Source organism: Patella vulgata, chromosome 7 (assembly GCF_932274485.2).
Source record: "Patella vulgata chromosome 7, xgPatVulg1.2, whole genome shotgun sequence".
Lineage (NCBI taxonomy): Eukaryota > Metazoa > Mollusca > Gastropoda > Patellidae > Patella > Patella vulgata.
In genome coordinates, this window is record NC_065885.2 from 48148896 (window position 1) to 48165920 (window position 17025).

The following is a 17025-nucleotide window of genomic DNA, read 5'->3' on the forward strand; positions in this document are numbered from 1 at the left end:
CACTCACACACCTTATCTTATCATTTATCTATTTACGACATACATCCCTGTTCTTTCAATCCAAAATTCATGGGTGTTATACTATAACCGGTTTTGACAATGGAGTCTGATGATGTATGCGTTGAATTGAAATTATCTGGGAATAATAAACAAACATCTATAAGTTGTTCTGGTGTATGGTGAAACAATAATTGACTAAATTTCGACCTTTCTACAGAGATGTGTGACAATTGTTATAGCTGTATATTGCGATCTGGTACGATGTCGGGAGAGTCTCCGGTAAATGCACTGGACTTTTGGATTATTCCACCACACACACACACCTTCTTAGTAGCCCCCGCCTATTGTCTTGTTTTTCTGTCTACTGTCCAGCTATCACATCTTTTGGGAAACAATAACTCTGCTTCTAATTGAGGTAAAAAAAAATGCTAAAATTTGATTTAGATTAGATGTAAAGTTACTGGTAATGTTCATTCATTAATACCAAGGGCTTATTCTCAGTCTACTCAGAACGGATGTTCCCTGGCCAAATTTTAAGATAAATAACAAACAATTAAAACCTTACTATAGCTTTTAACTAACATTTATCTAAAGTTTAAAAACAAAATATTTGTAAGAAACTTAAGAAAATATAAATTTGAACATGAACGTAAGAACAAAATTAATATAACTTTAAAAATTTCCATAATCTGAGAAGAGGTTTTTTAGGTTATAATTTGTGATAACTCAATAGAAAATGGTGATAACCAAGTAAAAATGTATATACCCTTCCTTTTACAAACATGGGAGTAATATACCTTCTACCACCTAGTAGTGATTTCCATATAGAGGGATCAAAGTAGAATTTGCCAGGATGATATATTTTCATTGTCTGCAAAAACACATATCACTCTAAAAAGAATGCGTCTCACAGTAATGAAAACAATAAATGAAGATAAACTTGTGTGACTATACTTGGTAGAAAGGAATGTATGAATTATAAAAATTATAACCTAAATTTAAAAATGCTGTGTTACCAATACCTTATAAACAATATTTCAAACCCTGTAAACTTACAAGAATAGGTATTACTATTATTCATATTTATTGAATGCCAAGAAATAAATAGAAGTAATAACCAGTATGCTAATAATAAACAGGATAGTGTTTAATAGCATTGACAATAATAACATGATAAAGCAAGGGATTTGAAAACAGCTATTATTTTAATCCCAATATTTTAAATAGATTTTGTAGAGAATCACATGTACTACAAAGTTTATAGATGGTTTGGGGGAAAGGATATGGATCAATTTCATATATGATCTTATTAACCACACAATTCCTAAAAACACTAAATTTGATTATAAATAAATCTTCTTTTAATGTTGTATGTATGCAATACTAAATAATATAATATATATCAGAAGATTGTCATTCTAGTATATATGCTAATTTCTTTTGAAAAAATATATATAATACATGTATATATCTAGCAGAAATATGACATTAATTTTCACAATAACATACAGGTATATCTTGTCTAAATACTCCTACTTCATTTTAAAATATTATTTACTTCTCTGTAATTCGTGTTCATGAAAATTCGATGCATCTTCAGAGGAAACAAACTACTCACAAGAGAGACTGCTTACCCTCCACCAACAGAAAAAAAATTAATGAATATATCTATAATCTCATTTTAATCTATTAAATATTGGTTAATATAGTGATGAGGCAGAACTATATTAAAATGTTAGTCAATACTAAATAGGTTACTAATAATACAGTTAAAAGAAGGAACAAATTAGCTTTGTGGTTAAAACCTAATCAATTATTCTTTAATTACATGATGACTATTGATAAATTTCTTTCAAATGTAATTATATCTGAATACCAGTGTTAACCCTAATATTACTCCCATTTTGTTTACTCTCTATAGACCTGTCTGCTTAAAATATGGATCTAATACATCATTCCTGTTCACATAAAAATCTGACTACAAAGGTATTACAATCTTGTTCACTAACCCTTTATCAACTGTGAATTATAAGATCAGATGACTATATATCCATAGGATAAATTATATTGTCTATTGTATATTTCACAGTATCCATCACAACTACAGAATTTGCCCATATACCATGGGAAAATTTAGATCATACTTTCATTTCATTTTTATGTTTTTTTTAAACATTTACACAACAGTAATAAAACCAAAATTAAAACTGGAACAAAATAAAGATGTGTTCATACCTTATAAAGAGGAACAAAGAAATCAAGAACATAAACACAACATGTTCTATAGTCAAACTGACAACTTTCCTATCAAATTCTGTTTGGTTAAGGAATTAGAAATATTTAATGGAATGTAGTAATTTTTAACTTAAGTAGTGTAATAATATATTCCCCACAGTTTAAATTGTCTCATTTGTTTGCTATCTCCTTTGATAAGATGATATTCTTCGGATTAAAGTTCAAACTTCTGTGACTAGGTCAAATAAACACTATAACTTCTGGTATAAACAAAACAAAAATAGACATAAATGGTTGGTTGACAGATTTAACAATTTCATCATATTAAACAAAATTTAAAAACAAAACTATCAAATTGAAAAAAAAAATTCTCAACATAAACAGATTATAAAAAAACATGGAATTAAACTAACATCATATAACACAAAAGCCCCAAGGACTATTGGCCTCATAGGCTATAATTAATATTACTATGTACAATTCTGCATAATTTAGCTACCTAAAATGTAATCTAACTAGTTGAATGAGACAATATCATTAAATGAAATGATGACAAACATACACATCTTAAACAACCATGATAATAATAACAATAATAATTAATAATAATAATAATGATGATAATGATAAATTGATGCTTTCACATTCCACCACTTATAAAAAGACAACACACAAGCTATTGCTCCAAAAACAAATATCTTAATAAAAAAATTAGGCAGCATTTATTTCAATTGACTAATTAATAATTTCTAAGTTTGGCTTTATTCCCCCCAGAAATATCTGCAGGCTCAATATTACTATTGTTGCAATATTTACATTATGAATTTAAAGCTAAATTCTGACATACTTTTAATACAATTTTCTAAGATTTTTGATTAATATTCATTCTAAGCATTAGCTCAAATGTACATGCATCACAAGCAGGACATTACAACTGTTTGTCCCTTAGGTACTAGTGTATCAAATGTACACAGAGATAAAGCTTCATTTTCAAAACACTGCAACAACCTTCTGTACTTAACTAACATTGAATAAACAAATATATGTATATATGTATATAATATACAGCTTTATTAATATTTGAATTTAGATAACGAGTCACTCTCAGTCAATCATCTTTTGACAAGTAATCATCAACAATAAATTTATTAATTCTTATTAAATATTATAATTAGGGTTTGATTAAATTGTTTAATAAATTAATTAATATCACATACCATCCACTCATAAACCATGGCACAATAAAACTCCACATACACATTGTCTATTAATAGTCTTTCAGCATATCAAAATATGTGTATATAAAGAACACAACCTCTTATTTCTTCAAAATAAAACATGGCTTCTGTCTTTTATGCTCTGCTTTAATCATCTGTTTCCTGTTATAAGTGACAATTACTTTAGCTTTTGTGTGTCCACCATGCGATTTTAAAACATATTTGAATAAAAAATAATCACAACCATTAAAGGTATACACATATATAGATTGCATGTATATAAATATCAGTGATGGAAGACAGCAAGGGTTATTATAGTTAATGAAATCACGAGTATTGAACAAACTGTACGATGGGAAGAATCTGAAGATTCATCATGATAAGCACTTTCTAATTGTCCATTGGCAGCACGATAATAATTTCTGGCACCTATGAAAGGGAGAAAAAAAATTCATTAAATATTTTCATTACATATTTTGGAAAATATTTTCACTTTCATTACGTGTTTTAACATTTCAATAAGGTACTTACAGTAAACATATGTTCACAAATTATTTTTGCATATTTTCAATAGATAATAGTACAAAAGATTTTCAGTACATGTTTATACTAGATAATTTCACTAAATGCACATAATCTAATGGAATTTTTCAAACAGTGATTCTACAAATCATCTTTATATGTTCATTGAGCAATATTTCACATAAGCTGGTGTTATGTTTCTTGAAGAAGTGTTTTCACCATGGAGTTTCACTAAATGTATTCATTACATACTTTTCCTTGACCAATTTTCACCTTGCTATTTTATGGAATATTGTCACTAAGCAACTTTGCATGTTTACATAATTGTTTTCATTATATATTATTTCTAGACCAGTTTTATAAAGTCATTTTTACTATCACTAAACACGTTTCCACATGATTTGCCTTTCCTTACATATTTCTGCGATTACAGTGACAATTCAGTAAATATTTTCATTACAATTTTTCAATTTAGTAAATATTTTTATTACATTTTTTCAATTTAGTAAATATTTTCATTACATATTTTCACTAGACAAGACATGTTTTCATAACGTGGTTTCACCAAATATTTTCAATACATACTTTCAAAAAAAAAAACATGGTTTCCCATGTGATTTTCTAAATATTTTTATTTAATATAATCTCGATATATGTTCACCAAGCAAAACTTTTCAATGCATAATGCCGTAAACCTGTTTTAAGTAAATAAATATTTACCTACTATCAGTAGAAATTAATAATAAAATAAAATATAAAATACTAACGCTTGCCATCTGCAGTTTTAATATCAAGATATGCTGAATCTCCTCTTCCAGCTGCTGTTCGTGCCCACACATAAAATCTGTATTCATGATCGGCATCTAAACCAGTAATACGAGCACCTAGTTTAGACGGATTAGTTATTTGAGGTTTCAATGCTTGAATAGAGCCCAGAGTTTTACCTGAAACTAAAAAACCCAGGACATTTACAAGTCCGACACTTTCAATCTTTGGAGAGTTTTTATTTGTAAGGTTTTATAAAGAAATGATCTCCACAACTTAAACTGGATGTGCATTTTCACATTCAAATCCCATTATAACGCATTGTTTTTTAGCATGAAAATTGACATACAATATATAATCTATGGCATTTAAGGATCAACTTTGATGCATCTATTTTAATTTGTGGGAAGGGAGAAGAATGATGAAGAACCATAGATAGACATGTATACATCATCAACACAGATGTCAGTATTAATGTTGACAATTTTTTGTTGTACTTTTGGTATTTCAATCTAATTAAAGGGATATGGCAAAATATTACAACTGTTTAATGATGCAATTTACCATGGAGACACAGAAGCCAGCATGTTAGCTGCCAAGTATAGCACAGCAAGTCATTTTTTTTTTTTTAGGTTTTTCAACCCTATTTCTATAGATGCCTATTGCCCAAGAACAATTTCTCTATTTTCATCAGGCCCTGTGTTGTGTTAATTGCAGTAACTTTCTAACTATTTGACGCAGATAAATATAACTCTAATGTTTCGCAAATCTTGCTGCATAATTAGTGTCAACTGATAAGTTTATATAGAAATCTTTTGTAGGCTGTAATATTTTAAAAACAAATTTACAGGGTAAGGAGATATGCATATTTTTATTGTAAAATAGAGTCTGAAATCAATAGCAAAATATGTCAAGGTCACCAAATTCAGCCATGCCCCTTTAATTTTGCAATATGCAGTGCATGTATGTACATCTGAATTGGGTAAATTAAACAAATGACAATAAAACAAACATCAATAATTATGCAAATAATCACAATTTTATATGCTTGAAAAATTCCAATTTTGCACTGTAACTTGTAAAATCAATAATTCCAATACTAAATGATCGTTACTAAATAGGATTTAATGACAATCTGTGGTGAGATGATTTCATGACAACAATTAACTTGTTACGATTGACAGGTATTGAAAGATATTGATTGTTATATTATTGATACAAACGCCAATCTGTAAACACCCATTTAACAACAATAGCATCTCGAGTTAGAACAGACAAATACTAATGGATGGATTGAATAGTTTGACCGGTGTGACCGAACTTTTATCTCTTAACAATACCCGGTCGTAAAAACATGAACTTTAAATTGTGGATGGTAAATTACCTGTCTGATAGCCGATGTCATATCCAATCAGCAAACCATTAGGTTCATCAGGTGGCAGCCATTTTAATAAAACATACGACATACCATACGCTTCTGTATGCAGCTTTCTAACAGGACCAGGTTCTGTAAACATAAAAAATATGAAGTGTTTTTACATAATGAATTATGTATGGCTACTGTCTATGAATTTACATAACAAAATCATTTTATTTTGCAAAAATAACAAGAATGTGTACTACAAATTGAGTTGCTTTTCTTTACAATTACTGAAATATTTGTCTTTTTAAAGACAATGGGTGGACTAACATGATTAAATGTATGATTGTGTACATCTATTTTCTCGATGTAAGTGAATTATGTCAATCAAATTGAAAGTTCTATATAGCATCTCTTGACAACTTACCTCCTTCAGGAGTAAAGAAATCTATAGTTTGACTTGGGGGACCAGCATAATGGCTATTCTTTACTGTCACTTGTGCACGTAGAGCAGTATAAGCTGGAAGATCTGCCAGTGCAACTCGTACATCAGTTCCATGAGACCCGTCAGACGTATCAATAATAATATCTACATTTTTCATTTTAAAACGGCCTTCACTTGACTTCCAGTACCGCAGCTAAAATGACAATATATTGGATGAAAATCAATATATAACATTGGTTACTTGTATGAATTAATGTTGTTTTGACATGCAAGTATATAAAAATATAATTTTCTAATAAAGTAGATGTGTTATTTAGTGAGTTTATACACCATTTTATATTTCACCATATCCTGACATGTAATCAACATTACTAATTTTAACACCAATAATATTGTACTAATGATTGGATCAAACCACATGATAGTAACTACCAGTAACAAACTGTATAATTCCATCTTACTTTTTTCTAATAAAAGGTGAATAAAGACCAAGCAGGTTATTTACTTGATTCTATTCACACGACAATCAGAAGGTAGTCAATAGATAATTGATTATCATATCCCTCAAGGTATGCACCAGATTAACAATTGATTTTCATTTTTGGTTATAGATTTTGACCATACAGAAACTAGTTTCGATGTTTTCATTAAGTACTCACACAGGCATTGAAAATACCTGGATATATATATCAAAACTAAATTAGGCATAAACATTGTCTGGCTGCTCTATAAATCACAAAAGCTGTGCAATTATTTCTGATCGAAATGTATCGAAAATACAATATTACGCAATGCCTGAAACTAACAACGGCCGCTGTGAGCTGGCAGTAATTCTTCTTCTACTTAGATGTATTACATTATGGCATCATAGATTACAATACAATATTTAAAGAGAAAAAGATGTAATTTGATGAAATTATTTATATTCTTTGCAAATAATAAGTACATGTAGTAATATCATATAATGTTCATATCAGTAAGGTTGTATATGTTTTATATATATGTTTAGCAACAATTGTCATCTTAAATCAAGTGTTCTATTCTCTTATTGTCCTGTTCAAGCTTGTATTTAAGCTTTTACACTTTACATTTGGAATTTTGCTGTTTCCTTTTTCACTAATATCCATGAATGTAGGGTTTGTTCTATGTTTGGTTTCACAGTTTTCCTGCATTGTTGATATCAATTAATTTAAGCTTCATTTGGCACTACTTCTTTGTGTCCAAATTTTAAACTTGTTGATTTGTGAGATGCCTACCATTAATCTAAATAACACATCAGATCAACCCAATTCTATACTTTAATCCAAATGAAAACAGTTTAGTTTCTTGTATTTAAGAAATTTTTCATGAAGAACACACAGTTGGACAGCAGTGTTTGAGAGGTATTCAACTATTTCTGGTTGTTTCAAAATCTAATCTGAACATTGGAACATTTTATTCAGCAGTTTCATTGTTCTATTGTTAACTAAAATCCAAAACCCTCATAATAAGACTTATATATTGCCATTAATATAATTATCACAGGTGTCAAAATTTGGTTTAAGATGCTGGCTTGTATTAGACTAATGTTACACAGTTACCATAATGATGAACTAACTATGATATGGATTCACAGTGATTTAATGTTCAATTTGAGAGTTCTAATGTCAAATGACTCATTAAATCCTAGATAAAATGTCTACAGTATAATGGACAGATGTTGTCACAGATCTCAAATCACAAGGGTGTCATATTGTCATTAATGGGCCCAGAAAGTAGTGATAGCGAAACATTACAGAAATCACTAGAGGCTATGTATAACAAACTTAAAGGTTTTCATATTAAACCAAAACCAATTTCATCTACCATAATGGTAATGTCTAATACATCAGATGTACATTTAAAGTCTTGGTCTAAAACAAGCACAGACTGACAAGCCATTTGAATGGATGAATATCCACTCCTCTGGGTCATTTGGGATTTACATTTTGGGTATGCTTTAATAAAGGAGGTCTTCAGCAGTGCGGGGGGAGACAAGAAAACCTTGAGAAAACTCACAAGGTTAGGCACTCTGAGATTAACCCACAAGGTTCGGCAGACGACCTTACTCGTCCCGTACAACATGTAATCAAAACCACAAAACATAACTCAATGACACCCTAATCAAAAACAGACTCTCTGATCTAAAGCACATTTGTTAGACCATAAGACCTCTTGACTACCCAAGCAGGGCCCACGACAGTGCCTTTTGGGCCCTTGGATAAGCAACTTGGGAAGGGGATGGGCATACGGGAGAGGGGCACTCCCCCCAGGCTAGTAAATTTTTAGAAAAAACAGCGGCTGCCAAGCAAGATAAGCCCACATTTTACAAGAGATGGATAAAGAACAAGCTAAACAAAATGTGATTTTTTGTACAATCAAGAGCCATAATTCAGGAAGTTACGATCTGATATGTGAAAATATTGCCAGGAACCAAGATCTTTGCGTTATAAAGATATATTTCAAGTTTTATCAAAATTGGAACAAAATTGTGACTTTTAGAGGGTCCACAACCTTGATATACCATATATTCCTAGAGGTCACAATTTTCTTCTGATATTGTTGAAACTTTAAAAGTAAGTTTATAACCCAAAGATCTCGGTTCCTTTCGATATTCGCACATATCGGACCGTAACTTCCTGAATTATGGCCCCTGATTGTACGAAAAATAGGACCAAAACTGACAGACAAAATGGCCGCCCCTCGTACTCAAATAGCGTAAAAATATGATATATCAAGGTTGTGGACTCTCTAGAGGTCACAATTTTCTTCTGATTTTGATGAAACTTGAAATGTAAGTTTATAATCCAAAGATCTTGGTTCCTGTTGATATCAGACTGTAACTTCCTGAATTATGGCCCCTGATTGTACGAAAAATTGCGTTTTTAGCTTGAGGTTCCTCTAGAGCCAGTAGAGGTCACAATTATTATCCGATTTAAAAAAACGTTTGAATATATCACCTTTACACCCTAAGGATGGTTGGGTTCGAATTTCGTGAAAATCGGACCAAAACTGACAGACAAAATGGCTGCCCCTCGTACTCAAATAGCGTAAAAATATGGTACATCAAGGTTGTGGACCCTCAGAGGTGACAATTTTCTTCTGATTTTGATGAAACTTGAAATGTAAGTTTAAAACCCAAAGATCTTGGTTCATTTCGATATTTGTGCATATCGGATCGTAACTTGCTGAATTATGGCCCCCAATTGTACGAAAAATCACTTTTTGTTTAGCTTGTTCTCTATCCATCTCTGGCAGCCGCGGGTTTATACTTTCGATGGCCTCTGCTACATGAAGATCTGAGCACTTTTAGTGGGAGGTCATGTTAGGGGTCAAACGAGTGGCTTTTGATCCTATGACGTCAGACATTTGATTAGCCAATCAGCGTTGATGTTTCTAGTAGGATATCCACAGTTCCAAGAATTCGCTGCAACAAACCATTTCATTGGCTAATCCCTCACATTAACTAAAATTTGGGTTATATAACAACTCTTCTAGATCCTAGTGTAGTAAAGACAAGTAAAACGAAATTTTGAACTATAAAAAACGAAACGAAATAGGATCTGTGTTTTAATCAAATTGATCCATTATCAGCTATATTATCAACTTGCTCTCAACTGAATAACTAGCTTCACAAAAACTTAAACACATTCGACAACAACACTCACTTATTATAAAACAACATTCAAATTACCTGATAACCACGAAAAGATCCACGTATTTTATCCTCAGCTGTATCAACTGCTTCCCATATAAAATGTGCTGTATGTGGTTCCACTGGATAACTGGGATCCAAACGAAAATCTTTTGGAGAAATTAGTGGTTCTGGAAGAAATAAATCCACATAAAAATAAACTTTCTGATTTTGTGATATTGTGTGATTTGACAAAATAATATGATATAAATGGGACTTTCTTTATTTAAATTGAAAACTGATGGAAGACGTTGATAAGAATGTTTTAAAAGGCAATTTAATAAATAAAACAGCTCAATAAAACATACACATTCCATACATAAATATCTACACAAGTAGGCCATAAAATCGTCAGGTGAATCAAGTTTATACATGGGAAATCAACAGAAGACAAAATAGTAATTCTACTTAAAACCAGATGTTATTTTTACTTGATATGATAAAATTTCGATGTTGGAAACACAGGAATGTAGCAGCAAATAATCATCTCATGTTTCTACACAAAATTTTGAGCCTACCGGATTTGTTTATGCTGTCCAGTTTCAAAACGCTGAACATCACCTGGCATTTTTTTTGCATATTCTTCTTGGCTGTCAGAAAAATCAAAGCCTTCTAAAGATTTGGCAGAATTTTCTGTATCAAAGGTTTCGATTGGTAGGCTGATCTGAAGTCTACCAATCACATTTTACACATTATTGAAATGTTTTACAACCCAGAAAAACAGAAAGAAATTGTTGTATAGTAAGCCATGTGCATTGTGCATGACACCTGTGACAGCTAGTAACTATGAAGTAAATATATGGTGGTAAAAATTACCCAATGAAAATGAAATGGAATGGGGTTTAATGTCCTAATTACCCAATGAAAGTGCAATGCAGGAAAACAGCATATAAGAACAAGACCTACCATCCTCTCCAGAATGACCTTGATATACGAATGCTGGCTGATATGATTCTCCTAAACTGTTTTCTGATTTAACTTGTATCTCGTAATAGCCATAAACAGTTTCTACTTCTTTTTCAAAATAACTAATAGATGGGTCTGCCACTACAGCAGATTGCCAATAAGTACTGCCCTTTGGTCGCCAATAAACATGATAACAAAATGCTGGCCCGTGATGTAGCAACCGGTGCATAGGCTGTAATTAAAATGGAAAAGTACAAAATAAATAAATTTGGAAATATTATTCCATTCAGAAAGAGGCATTAAGTCTTTAACAACAAAAATATATGCAAATAATCTTGAATAATATAAGCACTGATTACTCAATAAACTGGTTGAAAATCATTAAAATCAAAGCAATGTATTGGCAGATTATTCTCAAATTTAATTTAAACATTTATACTGGTAGTTAAATCAATATTTTTGTCAACAGTGAAGACTTTGTAAGTGCCAATGCCTCTTGAATTGCCGATCATGAACAGCAATTTTACCAGTATATAATATACATATCTATAATGTACTTACTGTCCATTCAATTACCAGCATGCCTTTTCTATCAGTTCTGGTTCGAACATCTTTAGGGTTTCCGTCTGGTCTATCAGGGGGTGTCGTACAATTACGCACTGTAGACTGACTAGGTTTGCTCATTCCCACACTATTTCTAGCAATTACACGGAATGAATAAGTACCCCACGGAGATAATTCAACAAAAACATTGTTCATATCTCCTGGAAATTCTTCAAAATAATTAAACCAATTATTACTATTTTCAGATGTATTAAATTGCACTATGTATTTAGATATAGGGTCTCCATTGCTGGCGCCTGGTGTCCACATGATTTCTGCTGAATGTCCATGGCACGTTATAACTTGTACGTCAACAGGAGGATCTGGCGCATCTAAAAATAAAACAAAACAGCACTGATGATAACTAATTATAATATTTAACTACAAAACAATTCTAAAAGTGCAAGAGAACAGCACCACATATAACAACATCAACTAAATAGAAACCTAGAAGTAGAGCCTGTAGACAAGACACAACACACAGACATTGTAATAAAGTCAAATGAATGGATGCGGAAGCTGCTTTACAGTACAGAGTCTTCAGTGATACAGTCATACCAAGGTCCGGTGTACATGCTGGCATGCACGTAAAAGATCCATTGAAGTTGGCATTCAAAATAAGAGTAAATCGTAGCGCAACTGTTTGGGCAAACTTTCCTTCATGGCACACTGCTTAGCATATGCCTGTCTTCATTTGCCCAGATAGTGCAGAAAAGTAGGAAGTTAAACCTCATTTCATTTCATTACCACAAAAGGAGAAAATTAGCCAGGACTACTCTTTTTTGAATCCCAACTGTCAAAGGATATCTTTTTCATACATTACCAATTCATACACATGGCCTTGGTTTTCCATTCCAATTCCTAGTATTTTTTCCCTAATTAATCTGATTTAACCCCAATCTGGAACCCCATTTCAGGAAGAGTACATAAAGTACTACATACAAGTTGAACAGAGCTGTATGATAGTCTATGATAAAATATCTAGTACTTACTTCTTACTGTTAAATGTGCACTAGACATGTCCATATCAATACCTACAGCAGCTATACACATATATACTCCACCATCTTTCTGATCCACATTCTTAATAACTAAAGTATGTTTAGATTTCTCTGATTTAACAACAAATTTAGCATGATCAGAAGTGTTAATAAGTTTGCCGTTATGTTTCCAATGTAATCGTATTCTGTCTGTATCTAATGGATGTGTCACAATTTTACAAATAAATTTGGCTCTTTCTCCTTTATCTACGATGACATTTCTTAGTTGATCATCTATTTTAATTAGACCTGTAAATATACAGATAAACATACATTAGACTAATAACCAAGTGTGTGTGCCGTCTGTAATATTCTGTCTGCAAATTTTACATATTTGGTAGAATTGGTTAAAGAGCCCATCAAGTGACCAAACTAAATTTTAAGTACTTTTAGCCAGTGGTTACCATATACACTTTACCGTAAGTTCACACCAACCTGATTAAAAATATTCGACATATTACCGTTTAAGTATCAGACACTTGAAAACACTTTTCAATAGTTCAATTACAGTCTTAATCCAGTTGATTGGCCGATGACGTCACAGGGACCACACATAGAATATACACTATCCATTCACACCACCAGTATACTAGTGTTTATTCACGGTCCAATTAACATACTGACCTAATCATTACCTCATTATAATTATCTACATGTAAGCTACAAATCACTCTATAGTCTATAACGCAAACCATATTTAAGAGCTGACCTTTCTCGTCCTGAATTGTTACAGAATATTTTAGGAGGGTTGGATGGCCGAATGGTTAGCATGTGTGTACTGTTTCATAAGGTCTGTCATTGAGTCAACTGGCGTGGTTTCGATTCCCCGGTTGTACTTGACAAGGAGTAGGGTCGTCTGTCCAACCTCGTGGGTTTTCTCCGGGTTTCTTCGCACTGTTAAAGACTCATACGCTCAAGCGAATTATTGAAATAAAATTGAACCATGTGTTAGTCTCGAAATGACCTAGTTTGTGTCGCAGTTGCTTCTGAATGAAACATTGTTGTCGATCACATCCAGAATTACCACCACGAAATGACCGATTCTTGAAACAATTTCGTTTCGTAAATGTTGACAATTATCTCTTGACTTCATAGATGTTCGTAGTGCTGTTGATAACAATTTTACACCCATCTTGTTGTTTTCATAAAAAAGCGATTAATTGTACAGGTTTACTGTTGGCTTACTCCAATTTATTCTGATCAAAAAGGACACAGGGGAATATGGCTACAGTGACTGTCTTTGTTATGGTATCATTAAACAAATTCTAAATTGTATCTTAAATTAAAATAAATTACAAAACAAATTATTCCGTAGTCAGTTGTTTTATTTAATTCTGAATATGCATTCACTGTGACGTCACTGGTGTCTGAGGGGATTAAGAGTGTTTTCGATAATTGGCGATTACATTTTTACTGGAGATTTATATTTGCTACTTTGAGTAAAGATGACTGATCTAATTTTAATCAGATTGGTGTGAACTTGCCGTAAATTGCATATACTGGCAGAATTTTTTTTTTCGTCAATTGATGTGCTCTTTAGAGATATTCAAAATATAATTGTAAATAGAGATCTTTACTATGGTTGTTCTATAACCACAAATTTGAATATTCTAGATGTCAGTCGCAACTGTTTAATTGGTTGTTTTTACTGACTGAAACCGAGATGGTAAAAGCTACATACACAATTTTCAGCTCTCTGATAATTCCTCTGAAGACAAGGAGTTGTTATGTGAGACAGTGAAAGGATAACAGTCTAAACCAAAATATTCATAAGAAGAACTTATTGCCATAGGCCAAAAAAAACCCAAAAAACAATTGAAAAAGGGTCCACCTAAAGGGAATCACCCAATTTTCCATCCTAGCATAACTATAACACATCATTACTACTTATAGTAACTGGATGATCATGTTGAATACATAGTTAATCAATGTTCTAAAAGAGCCAGCCCAACAATATACAGCTGCTTTAAACCAAGGTTCAAGATGCAAGTTTCCAGATATATATGTGAACTAACACGTCCAATGGACCACATGTTATACCTGGCTAAAAGTTTATTACAGTCATCATCTAACTTAATTAACATACAATCATAGTTCAATATCAGTAACATTGTATTCGTATTGAAAATATTTGAAGCAAGTACACTGAAGTATAGCAAAATACCTAAGGATACCCATATCTGTTGATATAAATAATGTAACAAATGATATTTATTGCTACCAAACATTCTTTATTATGAGTTTTTTTCAGAATTTCACGGAAACCATAGACTATAAAGACATGTAGTCCATGTTCAATGTTCTACATGTATCTAAGATGAATGTAAAAAAGCAAGGTTTCTGTTAATCAATCATACTTTAGTTATAGAACTAACCTTCTAGAAAACTGTTCTAGATTCTCCCAACATCATCAAAGAAAAATAACCTTTTATGCTACATAATAATCAATGGGGAATAGATTTTAGTAGGGCAACGTCAAATAAAACACAAGTATGTCCTAAAAATCTTTATACACGACTAAAAGCAGAAGCATTAGTCATAAATGTATAACACAGACTACTAGCAAATAAAAATTTTTACAGTTTTAAGCCACCATCTTTAACAGCCATCTTTGATAGAAAAAAGAAAATAAAAGCAGCATGTGTTCTATGGCATAGATTTATTATCTTATAGTCCATAATTCCCAATTATGTGACCAGAAATATTACTTTCCTTTTTTGGTCAAATGTGAGACTACGGTGGGATTATTTCTCGATGGTATTCAATGTTAGCCTAAAGCACCTCAACCATGTAGTCAATACACCTAGCTTAGCTGGATTTACCAAGATGTGTATTAAAGCAAGAATTTCTTCACAAACAAAATAGCCGTAAGGCATTTCCTTAACAGAACGACATAGTGAAAATTGGTATTGCAGAGAAGTGCTTCTTCCAGGATCAAGAACAGCTAAGCTCAATAATAAATGCTAGATTTAAAGGGATATACAGAGAAAACAGTTAGTTAGGAAAATAGTTTTCTGCTCAGCAAAACTCAAACAGTTAATTTTAAATCTACAGAGTAGATTATAGAAAAGGGTTTAGATTTGAACATGCCTGACACAACATCACCATCTTGATGTCTAAATTAGTGCCAATTTCTTGCAATAATGGACATTATTAGATTAAATATATTTATCTCAATGTGAAGATTTTTTTATTATATTCAATCATATAACCTAATTTCATTCTAAGATTCATCAATAAGTGCCTTCAATAGGTTTCAAGAAGTGGATATGTCAATCAAAATTAATATGTCAATATTGATTTGCTTGTTGCAAAGATGACACGTCATCCCATCTTTACATCTGCTAATATTGACTCCCATATGTCTTAATGAGCATAATGTACCAAATTAACAAGCCAAATGGAAGATCATAATCCAATTTATTAAATTAATTGTTAACTATCATTATCTTTTAAACAAATTAAGTTTAGAATTAAAAAAGAAAAAGTGAATCATTAGGGTACAAGCACACCATTATTTGAAGTATTAACCAAGTGCACGTAGGCTTCAATGGTATTCATAGCTGTAGGTCAGCACGCAAGGACAATTATTTCTTTCTAGTAGCATCTTTAGCTGTACATTGGCTCTCTACCAATGGCAATTCTAAAAGCTTACGGAACATTTATTAATAATGTACACTTTCATTGATTAAAGAAGTGGACTGGAGAGAATCTAATCATCAATGTAAGGGAGATAAGCAAGTGTCTGATCTATCTATGGTGTGTCTATAATCTAATCTTATGCTGGAAGGTGCAATAATAATTCCTGACACAAACTCAATAAAAGCAGGAAGGACATTTTTTCTGAAAGGCAAATAATTTTGTATAATTCAAGTTTCCTAGCCTGAAGGTAGCATTCTGGTTTCTGTCAAAGGTTAAAGAAAGGAATATATATTTAGGTAAACACTAATCTCTCAATTGGCAGACGCGAGTGTCTGTGCCCTGTGGCTTTGTACATATATTTGGAAAATCTATTTACTACCTCCATCCTTTATATCAGGTTAATGGTTTTGCATGTAACTTGTAGCTACAATTATTACTCTTTATGCCACATAGATGAAATAAATGAAATAGTAATTTATTAATATTCTCCTATAAAGTTGATCTCCGTTCCTATCTTTCATGGGATTTATTGATTAATTTAAATGATTTTGTACACCTCAATGCACTTTTGCAATTAC

General features: G+C 31.8%; 1 protein-coding gene across 3 annotated transcripts in view; it reads right to left on the reverse strand.

The window, feature by feature from the left end:
* Positions 1-567: 567 nt before the first annotated feature.
* LOC126827683 (neuroglian) overlaps positions 568-17025 on the reverse strand; it is a 90001-nt gene continuing 73543 nt past the window's right edge. For all 3 annotated transcript variants that reach the window (XM_050557137.2, XM_050557136.2, XM_050557135.2), the window contains 8 exons: positions 12758-13054; positions 11724-12097; positions 11163-11394; positions 10257-10387; positions 6527-6737; positions 6124-6246; positions 4742-4924; positions 568-3881 (listed from right to left, as the gene is read on the reverse strand). In XM_050557137.2, coding sequence (XP_050413094.1) covers positions 3739-3881; positions 4742-4924; positions 6124-6246; positions 6527-6737; positions 10257-10387; positions 11163-11394; positions 11724-12097; positions 12758-13054 — 1694 coding nt within the window. In that variant the 3' untranslated portion in view covers positions 568-3738. The remainder of the gene's footprint in view (positions 3882-4741; positions 4925-6123; positions 6247-6526; positions 6738-10256; positions 10388-11162; positions 11395-11723; positions 12098-12757; positions 13055-17025) is intronic.